Consider the following 22,392-nt stretch of genomic DNA (forward strand, 5'->3'; position numbering starts at 1 on the left):
CGCACCTTTAGCACGTCATCTTCGTGGTGTAGTAATTTTAATGGCCAGTAGTGTAGTTGCGTCAATCACTGCGTCAATCGAATAGAGCGTTTATCGCTCTTGCATTAAGTATCTCCGCGCGCCTCCCGGCCGTCCCACATTCCCACCTAGCGCTATCTATTCACGATACCTGTCCATGTCCTCCATGCTCGTTGCTATGACATTCCCACAGAGATCGAACATAAAAGTGCATCCGCACCGAAGTGTTGGATCTTTAGCCTATCGAGGCGAATCAGTTACAGGACTCTGAAAGAACATACAGCACGCATTCATGTAACTCATGCGCTTCGATGTGCAATGAATCTACCACTTTCAGTGTGGATGCACAATTACGTTCGACCTCCTGTGGGAATCTCAAAGCAGCGAGCATAGAGGACATGGAGAGGCACCGCGAACAGGTGGCGCTGGGTGGGAATGTGGTCGGCCGGGAGGAGCGCGAAGATACACTCCTGGAAATTGAAATAAGAACACCGTGAATGCATTGTCCCAGGAAGGGGAAACTTTATTGACACATTCCTGGGGTCAGATACATCACATGATCACACTGACAGAACCACAGGCACATAGACACAGGCAACAGAGCATGCACAATGTCGGCACTAGTACAGTGTATATCCACCTTTCGCAGCAATGCAGGCTGCTATTCTCCCATGGAGACGATCGTAGAGATGCTGGATGTAGTCCTGTGGAACGGCTTGCCATGCCATTTCCACCTGGCGCCTCAGTTGGACCAGCGTTCGTGCTGGACGTGCAGACCGCGTGAGACGACGCTTCATCCAGTCCCAAACATGCTCGATGGGGGACAGATCCGGAGATCTTGCTGGCCAGGGTAGTTGACTTACACCTTCTAGAGCACGTTGGGTGGCATAGGATACATGCGGACGTGCATTGTCCTGTTGGAACAGCATGTTTCCTTGCCGGTCTAGGAATGCTAGAACGATGGGTTCGATGACGGTTTGGATGTACCGTGCACTATTCAGTGTCCCCTCGACGGTCACCAGTGGTGTACGGCCAGTGTAGGAGATCGCTCCCCACACCATGATGCCGGGTGTTGGCCCTGTGTGCCTCGGTCGTATGCAGTCCTGGTTGTGGCGCTCACCTGCACGGCGCCAAACACGCATACGACCATCATTGGCACCAAGGCAGAAGCGACTCTCATCGCTGAAGACGACACGTCTCCATTCGTCCCTCCATTCACGCCTGTCGCGACACCACTGGAGGCGGGCTGCACGATGTTGGGGCGTGAGCGGAAGACGGCCTAACGGCGTGCGGGACCGTAGCCCAGCTTCATGGAGACGGTTGCGAATGGTCCTCGCCGATACCCCAGGAGCAACAGTGTCCCTAATTTGCTGGGAAGTGGCGGTGCGGTCCCCTACGGCACTGCGTAGGATCCTACGGTCTTGGCGTGCATCCGTGCGTCGCTGCGGTCCGGTCCCAGGTCGACGGGCACGTGCACCTTCCGCCGACCACTGGCGACAGCATCGATGTACTGTGGAGACCTCACGCCCCACGTGTTGAGCAATTCGGCGGTACGTCCACCCGGCCTCCCGCATGCCCACTATACGCCCTCGCTCAAAGTCCGTCAACTGCACATACGGTTCACGTCCACGCTGTCGCGGCATGCTACCAGTGTTGAAGACTGCGATGGAGCTCCGTATGCCACGGCAAACTGGCTGACACTGACGGCGGCGGTGCACAAATGCTGCGCAGCTAGCGCCATTTGACGGCCAACACCGCGGTTCCTGGTGTGTCCGCTGTGCCGTGCGTGTGATCATTTCTTGTACAGCCCTCTCGCAGTGTCCGGAGCAAGTATGGTGGGTCTGACACACCGGTGTCAATGTGTTCTTTTTTCCATTTCCAGGAGTGTAGTACGCGCAATTTCTATGAACCCTGTTTCCGTAAGGCGCAGTTATCGCAACTGCACAGTAAGCGGGAGATCATGGATTCGAATCTCTGTCTCTAACATATTATCTGATTCAGCATGAAGTCGCGATGCAACAGACATCTCTAGCTCCTTCCCTTTTCTTTTCTTTCTCACCTTCCCCCCCCCCCCCTCCACCAACAATTTACATAATATAAGAAATACATTTAAGGAGTAACGAGATACTGGTAGTCAAAGAATAGGAAAGCGCTAAGGACATTCGGACGCACTGCTTGGTTGTGCACAATGAAAAGAGAATGTAGTATTAGAAGGCCACACAACACTGGTGTGCAAATCTTAAGAACGAAAGTGGGCCGGCTTCTACGGCCGAGAGGTTCTAGGCGCTTCAGTCCGGAACCGCGCTTCTGCTACGGTCGCAGGTTCGAATCCTGCCTCGCGCATGGATTTGTGTAATGTTCTTAGGTTAGTTAGTTTTACATAGTTCTAAGTCTATGGGGCTGATGACCTCATATGTTAAGTCCTAGAGTTCTTAGAGCCATTTGAACCATGTTTGAACGAAAATGGCTTCCGCATAATGGGTCACCGCCAAATAATGTAGTCAATGAAACTTGGAACATACAAAGGAAGAACTGCTCCTTCTTCTCAAAGCATGCTGACCCATAAGGTAATTTTACAACGCAATCTGACTTCAGGAATAATCTTAACGCACGCATATATAGCACAACATTTAATTGGTTGTTTCAGATTATTTATTTGTTAACAGTGCACAAATTCCCTATCACAGAAGCCAACAAGTGATCCAAACATTGACAAAATAAATCATGGGTGAACAGCCTGGTACGAGTGTGCATAGGACACAATATTTCGGCAATCGACCACGTTACCACATCAGGTGCGCTGATGTACTGTACACCGCTTAGAGCCTAAGACTACAGTAGTATCGTTTCCTTCACATCTTCCCAGAACTTATTCAGGCGTTGTCTGATGGCCTGCCTCTGTTCGTCTGACATCTCCTTCTTGGGTCGTGGTTTTTGTTGTTGGATAGGAAATTTTACATTACTGATCAGTAGCCTGAAATTTTCCCTTCATGCTGTCTTCTGTAACTTTAAGTTTCCTCAAACACTTTCTTGCCTTTTCCAGTCATCCCTTAGTGTTTTCTTTTATTTTAGAAATGAAAAATCAGATTTTTAGTTAGCACATTGTCGTGTATACTGTAAATACGTCCGTAAAACTTTAATCTTCTCTGGCCGGCCGGAGTGGCCAAGCGGTTCTAGGCGCTACAGTCTGGAACCGCGCGACCACTACGGTCGCTGATTCGAATCCTGCCTCGGGCATGGATGTATGTGATGTCCTTAGGTTAGTTAGGTTTAAGTAGTTCTAAGTTCTAGGGGACTGATGACCTTAGAAGTTAAGTCCCATAGTGCTCAGAGCCATTTAATCTTCTCTGCCTTATTGTATTTCTCACTGCTTTTACGTTCATGGATAAATCTGCATTTCTGTTCTTCTTCGTTCTTTTGTGGTCTAAATTTTTTTCCGAGCATTCCCTTTCTTCTCATCTGTTTTATTCAGTGTTAGACACTCAGATCAGTGTAGTTCTTCCTGTATAATTACTGTTGTGTAGTGTTTAATTTTTGCGTGGAATGATACTTAGATACTTTATTATATCAGTTTTGGAGGAGTTGTTATCCTACTTGCATTCTTAGAACTTTCTTTACTTGTAGTGTTATCTAATACAATTATTTGTATCCACTCTCCTAAATACCAAAACTTGTTTCCATATTGCGTTTTTACGAATTTTTTCTCCTTGTTTATGTTCAGTGTATTTCGTTTTCCTATACGATATTTGGGTTTTAGCTGCAGTTTTGTGAAATGTTTGTATCATTATGTTTTCATCATTTTTGTCCTTAGAAATTTTTCTAATGTCATCGGCAAAAGCGAGACTTTCACCTCAGATCTTCTTGTTCCTTTTTCTGGATGGATTTCTTCAATGTCTTTCTGTTGTGGTTCTCTATCCAAATCTCTCATTACCTTGTCTAAGACCACGTAAAAGAGAATAGGTGACATCCCATAGTTGCACCAAACACTTGTGTTAGTTCTGAAGGTTTCAGAAATAAGGTTTCAGAAAGTTCTGCTAGGAATTTAACTTTTGCCCTTGTGTCTGTGTGTGTCTGTCTGACTAATTTCTCGATACCTGCTTCTTCCAGTGTTAGGAATACTGTCTGTCTGTCAACAAATCGTAGACTTTTTTGAAATCAGTGAATGTAACGACAGTATTAAGGACCTACGTTGTTCTGAACCTGAGGATTGTTTTCAGGTTAAAAATTTGGTCTGGGTCGATCTCTTTTTCTTAATCATGCTTGGTACTCGCCAATTGTGTGTTCTGATTGGTCTTCCATCTCATTCAGTAGAGCTTCGGATATAATTCTGTAGCTTACTGCAAGTACATAAATGCCTCGGTAATTATTGGTAGCTGTCCTCTCTCCCTTCTCATGTAGCGGATAGAGTGTGGCTTGTTTCTTGTTGTCCAGTAAACTTCCTTTATCCCAGCGGCCTATAATACCCTCATAAATGGTTTCAGCTGCCCGGTTACCTCCCAGTCCAAACATCTCAGCTATTACCCCGTCTTCACCTGGCGCTCTGTTGGTTTTCATCTGGCCATTGTACAGTTCAATTTGATGCGTTGACGGTTGTCCTGAAGAGTGGTTTTACTTTTTTGCCGTCTGAAAATTAGTCGCTGTGTTGGTTCCTTGCAGGTTAAAATATTTTTAGGGCATGTTTCTAGTAACTCACAGTTGTCTGTCTTGTCGGCTGGCCGGAGTGGCCGAGCGGTTCTAGGCGCTTCAGTCTGGAACCGCGCGACCGCTACGGTGGCAGGTTCGAATCCTGCCTCGGGTATGGATGTGTGTGATGTCCTTGGTTAGTTAGGTTGCAGTCGTTCTAAGTTTTAGGAGACTGCCATCTGCACCATTTTTCTTTCTTGTTGACAATCAGTTTGCCTGTTGACTCTTTGAAGTGAAGGCTCACCGGTTCCTACTCCGTAATTACGTCTTCGAAAACTTTGTACAAACCTCTAGCGTTGTTCTGTCTGAAATCTGTATCTATTTCCTCTAATCGTTTTTTATCATACTTCTGTTTCTCTGTTCACAAAATGTTTGACTTCTGTTTTCTGATCTCCGTAAATGTGTTCCAGTTTTTTTCCTTTTTGGAGAAGTTCCATTTTAACCAAGCTGTTAGTTTATGCTTTATTTTTTCGTCACGTATCTCGTTTCACCATTTATGTTTCCTTCTTCTTCGTGGTTGTTCTAGTTCTCTTCCCGTTTCTATCATTGTGTCTCTGATCTTATCCTAGTGCCCGTCTTCTACTGTGTGAAGCATTATAACGACTTCATTTCTACTGTCTGACAGAATTTTGTATCAATTGTGTGGACTTTTTTAATTTTGGGGTTGATTTCTTAGATCGAAATTTGGTTTTTGTTTCTCTTAAACAAATGACTCGAATCATTACTTTCTCCTCTTCTGACTCGTACGTTAGTGATTATCCTTTTTTTTTTTTTGGTTACTGCCACTTGATTCAGATGATATGATCCTAAATGTGAATTAGGAGTTCAGGTCTTCTTGCTTCTTAGTAATTTTCTGAAGAACATTGACTTAGTCTTAAATCGAGTTGTCTTCAGAAGTTGACAAGCCTTTTTCCATTCTTACTAGTGCGTTTGTGTGCAGGAAAATTTCCTATTGTTGCTTTGTAATGCTGTAATCGGAAAAATATTCAGTAAATATACAAAATTTTAAATATCCTCTCGTGGAGTGCAAGAATTCTGTTATTAAACAGTAATCACACAAGAGGGACAAAATGGTGATCCAAGATGGACACTGACGAACGTAGCCTTCTTTGGGCAAAGAAACTACTGGTTTAAAACTGTAGACTACAGTACAGAAATAAGTTGGCGTTGAAATAAACAACTATAGGACGTGAGCCACAGATATTGGGAAAAGTGAAACGAAAATAAATAAATAAAGGCCGTAAGTGGTGCAGAACAGTTTTAATTTTGTGTGAGCAGATGAAGTATATAATCTTATGTAGGATTAATTGCTCATTCTCATGAGAAAGTGTAAAGAGAAAGTTGTGCATGTGTTGAAATATGGATAACTAATTAATACAAAGGTGTAAGATGACCAGAGGAGAAACATTACCAGGGACTGCAAAGATTGTAATAACGTAACAAAAATTATCAATAACATTAAAAAGGGCTGATTTATTGCCATAGCACAGAAAGTACAACATTACTTCATGTTTGTAAAAGAACATGACTACCTGTTTAAATATAGAGAGCAGGTGGGGTGATTTAAATAAAGTAAATGGTATTCGTTGATAACTTCATATACTGTAAAATTATTAGGAAGGTACTTTCATTTACTGTGAATCATTTGTCAAAAAACTGCCAATAATTCACGTGATAATAATTAAAAGAAAATATAGATATAAAATTGAAGTACATATTACTAGAAGCTGGAATAAATGCGGACGTATGACAGTTTAAGTACATATTACTAGAAGCTGGAATAAAAGCAGAAGTATAACACATAAAACAGATGTAGATAAATCTAAAATGCTCACACTAGCAAAACTGGATTTTAAAACTGAAACACAGTATTGTTTGTATTTATTTACTTGTTCTAGAGCAGCACTTACAATATCTAAAGAACTAAAACTGAGTCTAATTCTCTGTCTCATTGCATGATTGCAATAAAAAGATGTTGAATGGGAGCATATTGAAGCAAAAATTATTACGAAGGGATAAATTACGTATGTCAGGTAAAGTAGAAAATATACTTTTAGTAACGACTGGAGAAGGTAACACCAACAGAGTATTTCACTTAGAGAGAGGATATAAGTGACTAAATATGACAATATCAAGCAAAAATTTTAAAAATAGAAATTTAATTGTTCCTTTACAAAGGAGACTCCAGGAGTACTGCCCCAGTTAAATCCTGGCACTACTGCATAAATCTATGATATAGGTAATAGTGTCAGTAGCACAGAGGAAAACACGGAAATAGTTCAAGTTTATTTCTGTGTGTCACCTGTCAAGATAATTTTGACATGTTTAGTTGTCTGTCCATTTTGAAATACAAACTATTTATTAGTGAGACTTTTTTTTCCTCTGTTTATACATTATACATAACATCCTTGAAAGTTTTTGGAGACTTGGTTTCATCACTGATGAGCAATTTTATTAATCTCATCATATCTCCTAGAAAAATTGTTTTAACAGAATTGATACAGTTGAAAACTCCATAAATTTTTATTGTGTTGTATTAAAATCGGTCTTAGCAGCTCTTTGACAGAAATTGGTTAAACATAAGTTATTCATTATTGGCAGAATGAGACATTAAAAGTGCCTGTAATGTGGTTTCTATCTGTAATAGGACCTCATTTGGATTTAAAGCAATTTTATCGTGTTAAAGTGTGATGATCACATGAGACAGCTTACAATTTTTCTTTTCAGTGTGTAATGGGATACAGCCATATAATCGTTGGTTTTATTTAACGTTTCGTGTAGTTACCTTCGGCAGTTAACGTTCTAATGTCACAGTGACTCCTATGTAACGTAATATTGACTTCAGTGGATTACAGTAATACCTCTTCCTAGCCTTTTCCGGTGTCTCCACGGGGTCGATATGTTATTTCAGACTTGACAACATTAGTGGAAGTGTGTCGTTGGGTAGAATTCCTGACGCTACTACTTCCCTCTATCTGTCTGCGTGTAGCTTTCATTTTCAAGTGTGAGAAAATTTTCCGAGTGCTACTGTGTCTTGTATGGAGGCAGGACGTGGATAGTAGCATCGTGTTTACCTCGTCAGATGTGTAAAACCATTTGAAACCCACATCCAGGCTGGTCGGCACGTCCATCCCTCATTTTTAATCCGCTGGGCGAATTTGATCCGGGGACACCGAACATCCAGTTTTTCTTGAAGAGGGCGTTTTAGCGGACTCAGCTATCCCAGCGTACCAGCGGACAAAATTCATAATTTTGGAAATAGAGAATCGTAGTCTGTTTTCAAAAAGAGAGTAAACGATTAGCATTCCTTGAATGTTACTATAAACCGATTTTCGTCATAGAACTCGAATTAAACACTTTTCATTTGCCTCCTACTGTACAATAAGTGAATAAAGCGTGAGACCGAACAGACTGTACTGAAATATATACATGTACACCGGAGTCCAAAATTAAAGCAACAAACGGAAATTTTGCAAGGTGCCGTTTATTTTGCCACAAAACAGTATAAACAGGTAATAGTAAAGTAGAAACAATGTAAAGAATACACAAAGTAATCAACTGTAACATGCATAACGGTAGACAAAAATGTTCTTCGTTTTATTCCAACTTAACTGTTTTGCACTCGCATTCTGAGAAGAAGTTAATGTACTCAGTATGGGGTGTGACCACCTCTGGCGTCAACACAGGCCTGACAACGGCGGGACATGCTGTGAACGATGTCATCAATCTCATGTTGACGTTTTTCTTGCAGAGCTGCTCAGAAGACTTGGAGAGTGGTTGGAGGATGCTGACGCGATGCAACCCGTCTCCCTAGTGCATCCCAGACATGCTCGATGTGATTCAAATTGAGAGAGCGAGCAGTCACCTGTGTTGCATAAGGTCGAGCATTATCTTTCATATATACGAAGTCTGGGCCCACAACACATATCAACAACCGCGCATGAGATCCCAAGATCTTTCACCTTTCACAATTTTCCCACTGTCTGTTTACCACTTTCGTATGGGTCTGATTGTGCTCTACATGTACTGTTTCATAAACGTCTACCTCTTTTGCACGTCAATAATTAATACTGTTAGCTACTTTAGTAAAAGAATTTTTCTTACACTTGCATCAACCCTATTCTGTTGCCTTCCCTTACTTGTAATCTTGCTTATTATTTAGCAGAATGCTCTCATTTCGTCTACAGTTTTGATGTTACGCTTCTCAGCATCCTACACATCTGTATCATTTCCATATCGGGAAGAAGAAAGATTCAAATCCCTGTATAATTTTCAAGATTTAGTTTTTTTGTGATTTCTCTGGATCACTTTATAATGATAAGCTGATATCAAGATTATTTCTTAAGGTACACATCTTTGTCAGTTGCTTTCAGTTCACATTTGCAGGGTGTAAACGATAACTGTTTATAACGTATCACAGTAGTGTACCTGAGGACGAGACGAATATCATGTGAGTATGTTGGGTTCCATCAAACCGGGAAAGAGCTTCAAATTGACCCATAAAAGTTACGTAAGCTATAGAGCCAGCGCACTGCGTGAGATTTTGGTTAAAATCATTCCTTGATTCTCAAAGACTCATCGTTCTTGCAGTTACAAAAGTAAAACTGACACCTGTGTGGATTTTACTTCAAAATGTTCTGAATGCTACCAGCTTAAAATTAAAAATTAGATATTTTTGTTTGTCTCTCTTTCTCACTACTGAACTACTGTGCTCGTATGGTTTGTGTTTCGCTCTCATTCTAACTGTAAAATACTTTACGCATAACGTGTACAAAACTCTCTTTTCCTTTATTACTCCCAGGGTTTTAATTGACAACGTTAATGAAATAGCTGACTAAGCCGTAGGCGTCAGAGAGCGAGGGGACGTAGAAAATATCGCAAAAAGCGCATGTGCTGTAGCACAGGTGGCTTTTGTAGGCCGATTAGAGGTTGTGTCCCGGCTAGTGTCCTATATCAAGCTGTTTGTCACAGTTTCTCCCACATCACTGTTGTGCGTTGTAAAAAGCTATCGTGTACATTCTGTATAAGTCATTACGTCAATTGTTTTTTGCTAAGCAAAATTTTGTAACATGTATTATAGTGTCTTCTTTCAACAGAACTTCTAAGCGTTTCTTTATGCCAAAACGACTACGTTATCTGTGATTCTTATCATCTGCAAATTTTTCTTCTTGTTACGGAGTTTTCTTGTACTGCCTTCATCGTAGTAATAGTGGTGACGAGCTACAACCTTCCTGATACCTTTCTTCACAAGAACCTGCCTTTCTTGCTTTTCAACTTTTACTAGTGAAGCAACTAGTACAGGTATGCGTATTCAAATACAGAGATATTTAAACAGGTAGAATATGGCACTGCGGATGGTAACGCCCATAGAAGACAAAGAGTGTCTGGCGCAGTTATTAGAACGGTTACTGCTGCTAGAATGGCAGGTTTTTAAGGTTTAAGTGACTCTAAACGTGATTTTATAGCCGGTGCGGAAGCGATGGGACACAGCATCTCCGTGGCAGCGATGAAGTGGGGATTTTCCCGTACGAGCATTTCATGAGTGTACCGTCAATATCAGGACTCCGGTAAAACATCAGATCTCCGACGTAGTTGCATCCGAAAAAAAAACTGCAAGAATGGGACCAACGACGACCGAAGAGGATCTTTCAACGTGTTGCAGATTTCAATGCTGGGCCATCAGCAAGTATTAGCATGCGAAAAATTCAACGAAACATCATTGACATGGGCTTTCGGAGCCGAAGGCCCCCTCGTGTATCTTTGATGACTGCACGACATAAAGTTTTACGCCTCACCTGTGCCCGCCAACACGTACATTTGACTGTTGATGACTGGAAACATGTTGCCTGGTCGGACAAGTCTCGTTTCAAATTGTACCGAGCGGATGGACGTGTATGGGTAACTATACAAACTCATGAGTCTATGGACCCTGCATGCCAGCAGCGGACTGTTCAAGCGGTGGAGACTCTATAATGGTGTGGTGCGTGTGCAGTTGGAATGATATGTGCACCTGGAGCCATATGGGAGGCGTGACACGTCTAGACAGACTCTGACAGGTGACACGTACGTAAGCGTCCTGTCTGATCACCTGCATCCATTCATGTCCATTGTGCATTCCGACGGATTTGAGCATCTTCAGCAGAACAATGCGATACCGCACAGATCCAGAATTGCTAAAGAGTGTCTCCAGGAACATTCTTCCGAGTTTAAACACTTCCGGTTGCTACCAAACTCTCCAGACATAACCGTTATTAAGCACATGTCGGATCCCTTGCAGCGTGCTGTTCAGAAGAGATCACCATCCCTTCGTACTCTTACAGATTTATGGACAGCCCTGCAGGATTCATGGTATCAGTTCCCTCCAGCATTACCTCAGACATTAGCCAAGTCCATGCCAAGTCGTGCTGTGGCACTTCTGCGTGCTCATGGGGGCCTTGCATGATATTAAGTAGGTGTACCGGTTTCTTTGGCCCTTCAGTGTATGTACAGGAATTGGATACGCATCCTAAACTTCTTTCTCATCCCTTTCCCTGGGCATCACCTCCTCTACCCTTTCTCTAACCGTTTCCTACCCTCCCCCCTAAGTCCATCTCCTCTTTCCCGTCACTCTGAACTTGGACCTTGTTCGCTGGTATTGCAAATGAAAGGGCGATTTGGAATTGATGTCGATTAAGATGGATGGGTAAATCAGCGGGGTTGATCGGTACACGGGGTATGAGAGAGGACGGCTGCTGGATCTTTGAGGACAGTGGTCCGGTCTTAGCTGAGTTGTAACCGCGTCTCCCTGCTATGCTGAGGGACCAGGTTTGATTTCCAGCCGGGTCGGAGATTTTCTCCGCCTAGGATTCGGTGTGGCCTAGTCCTCATCAACGTATCATCAACATCGGGACATAAGTAGCCCAATGTGGCTTCAGCTGAAAAGACCGGTGGCCAAACGTGGGAACTCCCGGCCCTCAGTGCCATAGGATCATTTTACTACACTGTTTTGTGAGGATAGTAGCTTAAAAGACAGTATTCCACAATGTTTTAATCTGCCAGTGGGTACGATTACAAGGTTTCGAACGATTCAGGTTCCTTACGAGTATTCTATTCATAAGCTGATAAATACAACTTTCCTGTTTTCTTTAGAACCGACAGCAAGGAAGAAAACAAAGCAGCTCACTGTTATTTACACAGTTTTTGCTTAAAATTGCCTAGAAAGAGAAGATTGAGTATGGGCGAAACAATTTGTCTAGTATTTTGCATGTCCAGCTATCATAGTTAAATCCAGTTGCAAGAAAGAAAACTAAACTGCACATTTTTCACAGTACAGCATAACATTTTCTTCCTCACAATCGGTTTAAACAGGAAACATGTACAATGGCGTTAAAAAAATGTGTAGTCTATAGTCGCATGAATGTTTCTTGCGTCTCGTCTAAATATTTGAAGCAAATCGCTCAACAACCTTTCAGCATATTTGCTAAGAACATATCCCTTTCATATATATTCTTGCGTTGTATGTATTAAAATATATAACCTATTTCCTTCTGAAAGTTAAACAGAGTACAGTGTAAAAATCTGATATAAACTGGTGAAGAACATTCGAGACTTTCGGAAGTTGACTATCAACACCCGTTCAATAATATATAAAATTAAAGCAGCTGATGGTCAAGCACGCATTTGAGAGATTTTTCTAATAACGCTTCTCTATTAAATATATATAAAAAAATATGACTTAAGTCCGTCCGAATGTTTATTAGTGCATCGTGCAAAAATTTCAAGTGAATCACTCAAATACTTCTCGAGGTTTTTGGTATACAGGGTTAAACCACGATTTGTCTTTATATAGTAGTACGGATTACTCCCGCTTGACTCATGTCGATATTTCGAATTGCTAGTGTGTCTCCGTGTTGGAGCCGACTCGCCGCAGTGTTATTGTAGCACGACGCCCGTTGGTGCGCTGCGCAGGTTGCCGGGCTCGGCGCTGGAGGCGCTGCTGGAGCTGACGCAAGACCGGCGCCTGCTGCGGGAGGAGATCGCCACGCTGCTGCTGGCCGGGCAGGACACCACGGCCACCGCCATCTGCTTCGCGCTCCAGCTGCTCGCCCTCCACCCAGAGGTTAGCCAAACAACAGCAATACAACGTTAAGGCAGTATTCTTCACGGTACTAGTGCCAAATTAGGCGCTGTTGTCATTGTTGCTGTGTGTCATTCAATCTGCCAGTAACTTTCTTTCATGTTAATGGGTGACAGAAGTTTTTGTAAAATTTTATATAACATTAATGTTCTACCAGTATTAGCAAGCGGTAGTTAAGAAATTTCAGGATCTGTTGAATGAAATGAACAGCTTAATGAGTACAGAAAATCGAAGACAGACAAAAATAATGAGAAGTAGTAGAAATGAGAAACTTAACATCAGGACTGGTGATCACCAAGTAGATGAAGTTATGGCGTTGTGTTACACAGGCAGTAAAATAATTCATGACAGACGGAGCAAGCAGGACATAAAAGTAGATTAACACTGGTAAAAATGACCAAGAGAAATGAACTAGTATCAAGCATAGCCTTAATTTGAGCAAGAAAATTCTGAGAATATACGTTTGGAGAAAAGCAGTGTAGTGGAGCATGGGCTGTGGGAAAACCGGAATGGAAGAAGATCGAAGTGTCTAAGATGCAGTGATACGGAAGGATGTTGAAAATTAGATGGACTGATAAGGCAAGGAACGATAAGGTTCTCCACAGAATCAGCGAGTAAAGGAATATATGGAAAACACTGACAAGAAGGGACATGATGGTAAGACAACTGTTAAGTCCTCAGGGAAAATCTTTCATGGAACTGGAGGGAGTTGTAGACAGTAAAAACTGTAGATCAAGACAAAGATTGGAATACACCCAGCAAATAATCGAGGACATAGGTTGCAAGTGCTACTTTGACATTAAGAGGTTGACACAGGAGAGTAATTCGTGACAGGCCACATCAAATCAGTTAGAAGACTGATGACTTAAAAATAAAGTAGTATTAATATTTTCAGAGTCCAGTGCAAACCTAAGAGTCACCTTTGTTTGATACCACCAATACTGGATTGTTATACGAACTAACAGCCACTTTTATGACAGCCTCTTGTAATATCATCTAAGTTTCTGCTTCCACTCCGTCTTTGTAAATTAATGGTATTGCACAAGGCTTACCAAAGTATTTTCTATGCTCCTTGACTTTAAACTGATAAGAAAAACATTTAATAGTACCCACATGTTCCGAAAATACTGAAGAATGACATCACAACACAAAATGGTTCAAATGGCTCTAAGCACTATGCGACTTAACTTTGAGGTCATCAGTCGCCTAGAACTTAGAACTAATTAAACCTAACTAACATAAGGACATCACACACATCCACGCCCCAGGCAGGATTCGAACCCGCGACTGTAGCGATCGCAACACACTTAATAAGTGAAACTTCCTGGCAGATTAAAACTGTGTGCCGGACCAAGTCTCGAACTCCCGAGTTCGCCTCTCGGTCCAGCACACAGTTTTAATCTGCCAGGAAGTTTCATATCAGCGCACACTCCACTGCAGAGTGAAAATTTCATTCTGGACACTTAGTAAGTCTTCCGTAACTGTTTCATCTGCCTCCTCAACGCAACGAACCTTATTTTCTATTTCTTGCAAAGAGCATACACCCTTTTCACATTTCACGAGTACAACTGCTTGAGGATTATTCTCACTTCTAAGAAACTCTGGAACAGATGACAACTCAGCTAGGTTGAGAAACTTTAGACAGCTATTTGAATTCTTTCAACTCACTGCAGGTTGATAACATAATAATTTAATCACAGATTTTATGTTCATCAAACTCAATTTCCTCTAACTCAAGTTCAACACTGTTCGGTGTACAGACACAAATTCCAGTTTCAGGATTGCTTTCGTTCTCTGAAAACTTGTGTCCTTCACTTTTAATTCAACACCCCTTACGTTTACACCTCTACACTTTTTCCAATGATTTACCACTTACTTCATAGTTTCTTGTTTCTCATTTGACAATACTTCCGTCACATCTCCAAAACTTAGCATATTTAACTGATCAGATCCATTATTTAACACTTCTGCAGCTATAGTATCATTATCATTCTTGTGACTACCATGACTGTTACCAAACTTCCTCTGGTTCCAGTAACCTCTTCCTCTTCTAACATTATCGTTGTTGCCTCGATCAGAAAATTCCTCACTGCTTCCAACTGCAATTTTCATGCCTATTTCTGTGAGAATCAATAGGCTCATGTTCATAAGTATGATTCTGCTGCGGTTTGGGATTTGGATATTGAAATAGATTTGTTTCTCTGCCCCAGTTGGATAACTTCCAACACCATTCTCAAGCTCTTGCACTAAACTCTTAAATGCCTTGAGATCATTATTGCGATGCCTTGCAAGAGTAATTAGCTGCAGTCATGAGAGAACTTAATTAATCACATTTGAATCAACTGAGTGGGATTATATGGTTTATATAGAAACTGATTTTTAAAAAGCTTATTTTGAAATAAACATGTTGGGTTCATAAAATGAGAATGACAAGTTTTGCATCATGTTTGACGTGCCCTTGATTTCCTTCAGACCAATACACACACAAGAATAAGTATGAAATTCTACACACAAATCTCATTTTCTAGCCAATGTGCATGGACAAAGCAGGACCACTCTTTAAATATCAACAAAGAGGTTAAATTTTGTGACCAATAAGCCAAATGGGAGGAAGAACAAAATGAAAGACTTCGGTTGGTGTACTGATAGAAAATGGTTGTAATGAATCCTGGGCATTTCTTCTTCATTCATCATTTCCTGACTAAATTGTTGCCTAGTATGACGAGTCTGTTTTGTGTCACAATTATATTCTGGTTATGGCTCATCTTCTTGGCCTGTCATAGTCCTCATTGGACACCTGTTTTCTGACATAGCAGTTATTCCTTGAGACTGTCAAAAAGTTGTTTTTATGTCTTAGAAACTCTCTGTTTTGTATCAAGGCCTAATTGCTGTCTCCTCCTATTTCTTTCATTCTGTACGTCTTTAATGCATAGAAGTGATCTAACTGGTTCAGAATCACCAGCACCAGGTAGCACTGAACTCCAGTCAACATTAACAGACCTCTGCACTACAGGAGCCCATGTTCATTAATCTTGGTAAAACCCTTCGGCACCCCTTCCCTACTCCCTGAAATTTCCGTTTTGTCATACAGTTTTAAGGCTTCGACAAGGCTGAGTAAAATAGTTTCGTGACTATCTACCTGTTCCTTAATTTGAAACAACCTATTTGAAATTTCTGTCATGCCTTTCGCCTGTTACTCTCATAAACCATTTAAATCCCTGTCCAATGACTTATTCTGGTCCTCCGTTGCTTCCGTTAACTTAAACTGTCTTTACCCTACAACATCAAGTTTGTTCTTAACAGTAATGGGTATCCCATAGTATTCAAATTGCAGCTCTCCCCTCATTTTATTTGTGAGCTTCTTTAATATACCCAAAATATATTTCCCAACAGATTGAAATTTATCTTCCAAATTTTGCATTTGTTCTTTTAATTCTGATGTACTTGCCCCCTGCACGCCACTTATTCACTTAAGCTATCTGTGATATCCTTTTGTTCTTTGTACTAGTCCCTCCTCGTTTGTTTATCTGAACTGAGAGTGGAAATAAAATCATATTTATGTCCTGATCAGAACTAACTTGTAGAACTTGGATTACATTCTAATGTTCAGCTTGAGTACAACTAGTAACAGAGGTAACAGAGTTTCAGTGGGAACTTCAGGTTCACAAGTGCTAGTGGAGTAAACAATACAGAGCAACTTGCTTGTGTTCCAACACCAGCATTACTGGTCTCGTGAATTATAGCATCACTGCTGATGCTAACAGTATCCACCTGACTTCCTCATATTCTAATAGAATCACTACATATTATGCATTCACTCTCTTGATCTGCTGAAGAAAAAAAGCTATCACTAGTACTTGATTGTCAAACAGACTTGGGTTTTTCATTTTTGTCAGCACTTCCAGCTATCCTCCTACTTCCAGTCTCTCTGTGAATTGTAACATTTCTTTGCATCTTATAGCAAAGCATGAGAACAATGAATAATGAAACGGCTTCTTTCTTGATACCTTACTACAACACACAAATGAATCGGTTAGTTGGAAAAGGGATCACATTCGAGAAAGCAAATTTTTCAGAAGACACAAAAAAACTGTTTTATTGCACAGTGGACTGAAGCATGACGTCTGGCAGTTGCCGTGTAGCGGTTGGCCCCAGATTGAAACACTACCATTATACCATTCTTCAGCCATAGGCTGTCGTCAGTAATAGAGTCTGAATGAACTAGAGATGACCTCTTTTCGAACCTGATGATGTTGATGAGGCTACTTGCGTTCTGTATGTGATATCCGGGTTTTTTTTTCGGACATATTCGGAAGAACAGATGCCATACGTATAATCAAGGCGATGACGACCAATTGATGACTTTTGTGCCGATGCACATCACGCGCGAACTCTTACGGGAATTGGCGAAATGCCGCGAGTAATGAAGATAATGGGCAAGGGACACTAATCAGTAGTGTGTGGATAAGTTGAGAATTTGTGTCTGACAGGAGGCGTGCTAGGGTAGTCCGTGAAGTTGCAAATACTATTGTATCCAGATGGTGCAGTGGTGTGCCTAGTAAACAGGAGATCTGGTTTTGAATCCCAGTCTAGCACAAATTGTGAACTTTCCCCATTGATTTAAAGCAACTCCCTCTGGCAGCTAATGTCATTCATTCACCTGTATCTTGAACTAGCGTTCTGTCTACGGTGGAACGTTTGCGTTGTACTAGTTCGCGATATTCATATTCATTACAGGGTGTGTTATGAGCATACTGGTTAATTCATAATGTACCCAAAATATAACCATAGACAAAATACAGGAAAGCAAACAATGGTGGGTATGCATCATCTATAAATCGTCCATCCTTCCCCTGCTACTGGCAGGTACTGTTATAAAATACTGTATGTAGGAGTAGTGGTATCTTCATTCATGCGTAAATCACTTTTACAGCTATATTGGACAACAAAAATAATATAATTCCTATACATAGGTATTTATATATTTACATATCTAGCTTGACCAGTTTGTGGCAGGTAGTCAACCGTGGCCTTAGAGTAGAAACCGTCAAGGCCTTTGATGAAAAAATTTAGGGAAACCACGGTTAACCTAAATCAGAAAGACTGGATGAAGGTTGGTGCTACACCCATCCGATTATAAGGCCAGTTTGTTCAGAACAGTGCTACATCGTTAGGTTCATCCCTATGCTACAATAATGTCTTACAAAGACGTTATTTAGTAATTGAAGAGGCTGATGCTACATTTATCATTCTTTTCTCACTCCCAGTCACTGTACGCTTACTATACATACTATAAACGCATTGTTTCATAATTTTACACTACACACAGTATCAAATAGCTCTGAGCACTATGGGACTTAACATCTGAGGTCATCAGTCCCCTAGAACTCAGAACTACTTAAACCTAACTAACCTAAGGACAGCACACACATCCATGCCATAGGCAGGATTCGAACCTGCGACCATAGCGGTCGCGTGGTTCCAGACTGAAACACCTAGAACCGCTCGGCCACACCGGCCGGGGCACTCAGTATCATCTGACGTCAGTAGCACAGAGACAATGTTGATTTCCTTTTTATGTGCCCCAACTTCCCATTTATTAGCCTAAAAATCTGAGTCAGCGACCATCTATTATGTTTGAGATGTCAACCTCAGAAAGAGGATAACGTATTACTATTCATTGCAAAGTTCTTGAAATATGTTATTCTAGAAAAAAATAAAGAAGGAAATAATAGTGTGGAAATTTTCTGCTACATAACAAATGTTTCATTATTATAAATTTCCTTTACTTTACGTCTGTGATATATTTTTGTCATCAGACTACTGGTTTCGATCTATAATGACCATCTTCAGATCTGTTTTACAAAAACATGTCCTAATATACTGGAGCCATAGTGGCTCATGATAAAAAATTTGTGACCATAGACGTAAAGTAAAGGAAATTTATTCTATATTCGGATCACTGTTCAATTCACTACTACGTCGCAGCTTGTTTTTCATTATTATTATTTATTTGTGTTATATTTTTTTACCAAACCTGTACTCCATCTTATCTAGGTAATCCTTCACTGCGTAGAATGTATTGCTTAATAGGTGCTTTTTAATATCATTTTTAAACACGTTTCGTTTACTAATCTCATTAATCTCCTTACGCAATTTACTGAACAGTTTTATGTCTTCGTAGAAAGTGCTGTTTTGAGTTTTATGTTTATTCTATCTTGGTAAATGTGAATTCAGTCTAAATCTTGTTGCAGGGACATAGACACAGCTGTTTGTACAGTAATTATTAATGTTATTTTTTATGTTTACTTGATAAATATACTTGCATGGTGTAGTATTTTTATACAACTTTATAGTGAGTTCGATTGTATTTTTGGTTATTATTGTTACGGCCCTTTCGTCCACTCTGAAAACTGTATTCCAGTTTATGCATTTGTTCTCCAGAAAAGAATTCCACAGCTAAGAACTGAGTGTACATACGAATAGTGTGTAGCTAATGATGCTGGTTGTTACATGCTGTTGATAGGACTTTGAGAGCGTAACATGTTGATGATATTGTTTGCAAGTATCTTCGTGTATCCAAACAACTTCAACTGAGAATCGACAGTCAACTCTAGGAATTTTCCATTTGTTATGCAATCCATAGAAATGCCATATACATTTCATTCAACAGTGTCATTTTCTCTCTTCGAACTGAAAATTCTGGAACTTTTCTTTTAGTGTCCTTTTATTGCTTATTGACCGACTATAGCTGTGAAGGTTTCATTAGCTTCTTCTACAAGGAATTCACTTGTTCACTCAGTGACTATAATACTGCTGTGATTTGCAAAGAGATTTTTTCCCATGATTAACACTATTGGGAAAGTCATTGATGTACAGGAGTTGTACAAAAATAGGGAAACAGCGCGAGAAATGTGTGCTTCAACATAAATGCATTTGCTAGCGAAGCCTGAAGGTTGTCCTGTTGCATTTGACGGTGAACAACTCGTATAAGTGTCCTCAGTATTGTTGTAAGGGTCAGTCGTGCTCAGAACGTTGTTCTGTATAGTTGTGAGTGCATTGTGTCGGAGCTAAGTGATTTGAACATGAGCAAATCGTTGGCACTCGTACGGTGGTTGCTTCCATAACGAAGATAGCAGAAGTGTTTAATGTTTCAAGGGCACTATATCGAATATTTGTGGCATACCTTGGTATAGCGGAAAAGCATCATCCACTAAGCCACAGGTGCAGAAGTCTTAAAACCTGGAATAAGGAGCAATGGAAGAAAGTCATATAGTTGGATTAGTCTTGTTTCACATTTGTTTCCAATTTCTGGCCGAGTTTACGTCTCGAAAGAGTGAAAAACGGCGGCGGTTCATTTATGATTTGGACAGCCATATCGTAGTATTCCACGGGCCACACCGTCACCCAGCAAGGTCGCGTTTCTGCTAAGGATTCTATGACCGTTTTGGTTCGTCAGGCCCATCCCATGGTACGCTGTTTGTTCGCCAATGGTGGTGACGTGTTCCGAGACGACAGAATCCCTGCCGACGCATGTCGATCTTCCATGAGAGCTTTGTGAACTCGTAGGTAAATTTTCGCATCTTCTCTGGGAGCAGATCTCAATCGTTTGTGGTGAACTTTCGAGAGAAGGGTGCATGGTCGTTGTGCATCACCTCTGTCATCGTTACATGAACTTGCTGCTATTTCGGAGGAAGACTGGCGTAAGATTCCTTTGCAAACCATACAGGACCTACATGTATAGAATCTGAGGCACCTGGATGCTGATTTAATATGTTTTTTGTGAATCCATACATCATATTTTTGTACCCAGCCTGTATGTCAGGAACAGTATTGGTCCTACTATGCTGCCCTGAGGGACCTCTGTATTAATGCTGTGCGCTGCCACCAGATCCAGGAGGAGGCGGCGTGGGATGAGGCGCTGCAGGAGCGCGTGGTGCGCGAGACGCTGCGGCTGTTCCCGCCCAGTCCGCTGCTGTCGCGCGAGCTGACAGCGGATGTGCAGCTGCCGGCCACCGACGACCACGGCCCGCTGGTGCTGCCCGCGGGCAGCTCCGCCGTCGTCTGCGCGCTCTTCCTGCACAGGGACCCCGCCATCTGGGACGAGCCGCACGCCTTCCGGCCCGACAGGTGATCTTTCTTTCATCCAATAATACCACGATAGTTAAAAGACGCACTTCACGTACACTGTTGAGCCGAAACGCTATGATTAGAATCCGAATTTTCATGTAGCATCATACCTTTAAACGTGCATTCAATCATGTAGTGTCATATTGTTAATCTCATTCTATGAGATAGTAAAACAACAAAAATATGCGATATTAAAATTCAGTTCTACATGGTTGGAAAAAAAGTCGTACGACAAAAAAAAAAAAATCTACATCTACATTTATACTCCGCAACCCACCCAGCGGTGTGTGGCGGAGGGCACTTAACGCGCCACATTCATTACCTCCCTCTCTTGTTCCAGTCGCGTATGGTTCGCGTGAAGAACGACTGCCGGAAAGCCTCCGTGCACGCTCGAATCTCTCTAATTTTACACTCATGATCTCCTCGGGAGGTATATGTAGGGGGAAGCAATATATTCGATACCTCATGTAGAAACCTGGACAGCAAGCTACACCGCGATGCAGAGCGCCTCTCTTGCAGAGTCTGCAATGCTAAACTTCTCCGTAACGATATCATGCTTACCAAATAACCCTGTGAGGAAACGCGCAGCTCTTCTTTGGATCTTCCCTATCTCCTCCGTCAACCCGACCTGGCACGGATCCCTCACTGATCACTGATGAGCAACACTCAAGCATAGGTCGAACGAGTGTTTTGTAAGCCACCTCCTTTGTTAATGGACTACATTTTCTAAGCACTCTCCCGATGAATCTCAACCTGGTACCCAACAATTAATTTTATATGATCATTCCACTTCAAATCGTTCCGCACGCATACTCCCAGATATTTTACGGAAGTAACAGCTGACAGTGTTTGTTCCGCTATCATATAATCATACAATAAAGGATCCTTCTTTCTGTGTATTCGCAATACGTTACATTTGTCTATGTTACGGGTCAGTTGCCACTCCCCGCACCAAGTGCCTATCCGCTGCAGATCTTCCTGCATATCGCTACAATTTTCTAATGCTGCAACTTCTCTGTATACTACAGCATCATCCGCGAAAAGCTGCATGGAACTTCCGACATTATCTACTAGGTCATTTATATATATTGTGAAAAGTAATGGCCCCATAACACTGCCCTGTGGCACGCCAGAGGTTGCTCTAACGTCTGTAGACGTCAATCCATTGAGAACAACATGCTGTGTTCTGTTTGCTAAAAACTCTTCAATCCAGCCACACAGCTGGTCTGATATTCCGTAGGGTCTTACTTTGTTTATCAGGCGACAGTGCGGAACTGTATCGAACGCCTTCCGGAAGTCAAGGAAAATGGCATCCACCTGGGAGCCTGTATTTAATATTTTCTGGGCCTCATGAACAAATAAAGCGAGTTGGGTCTCACACGATCGCTGTTTCCGGAACCCATGTTGATTCCTACAGATTAGATTCTGGGTTTCCAGAAACGAAT

The 22,392-nt window shown here is 41.6% G+C and overlaps 1 protein-coding gene across 1 annotated transcript in view; it reads left to right on the plus strand.

Moving 5' to 3' along the window:
• Positions 1-22,392, plus strand: part of LOC126484945 (cytochrome P450 4C1-like) — a 299,145-nt gene that overhangs the window by 226,967 nt on the left and 49,786 nt on the right. The window contains exons 6-7 of the mRNA XM_050108545.1: positions 12,649-12,799; positions 20,709-20,947. Of these exons, the coding sequence (XP_049964502.1) occupies positions 12,649-12,799; positions 20,709-20,947 (390 nt within the window). The remainder of the gene's footprint in view (positions 1-12,648; positions 12,800-20,708; positions 20,948-22,392) is intronic.

This window comes from Schistocerca serialis, chromosome 6, assembly GCF_023864345.2.
Source record: "Schistocerca serialis cubense isolate TAMUIC-IGC-003099 chromosome 6, iqSchSeri2.2, whole genome shotgun sequence".
Lineage (NCBI taxonomy): Eukaryota > Metazoa > Arthropoda > Insecta > Orthoptera > Acrididae > Schistocerca > Schistocerca serialis.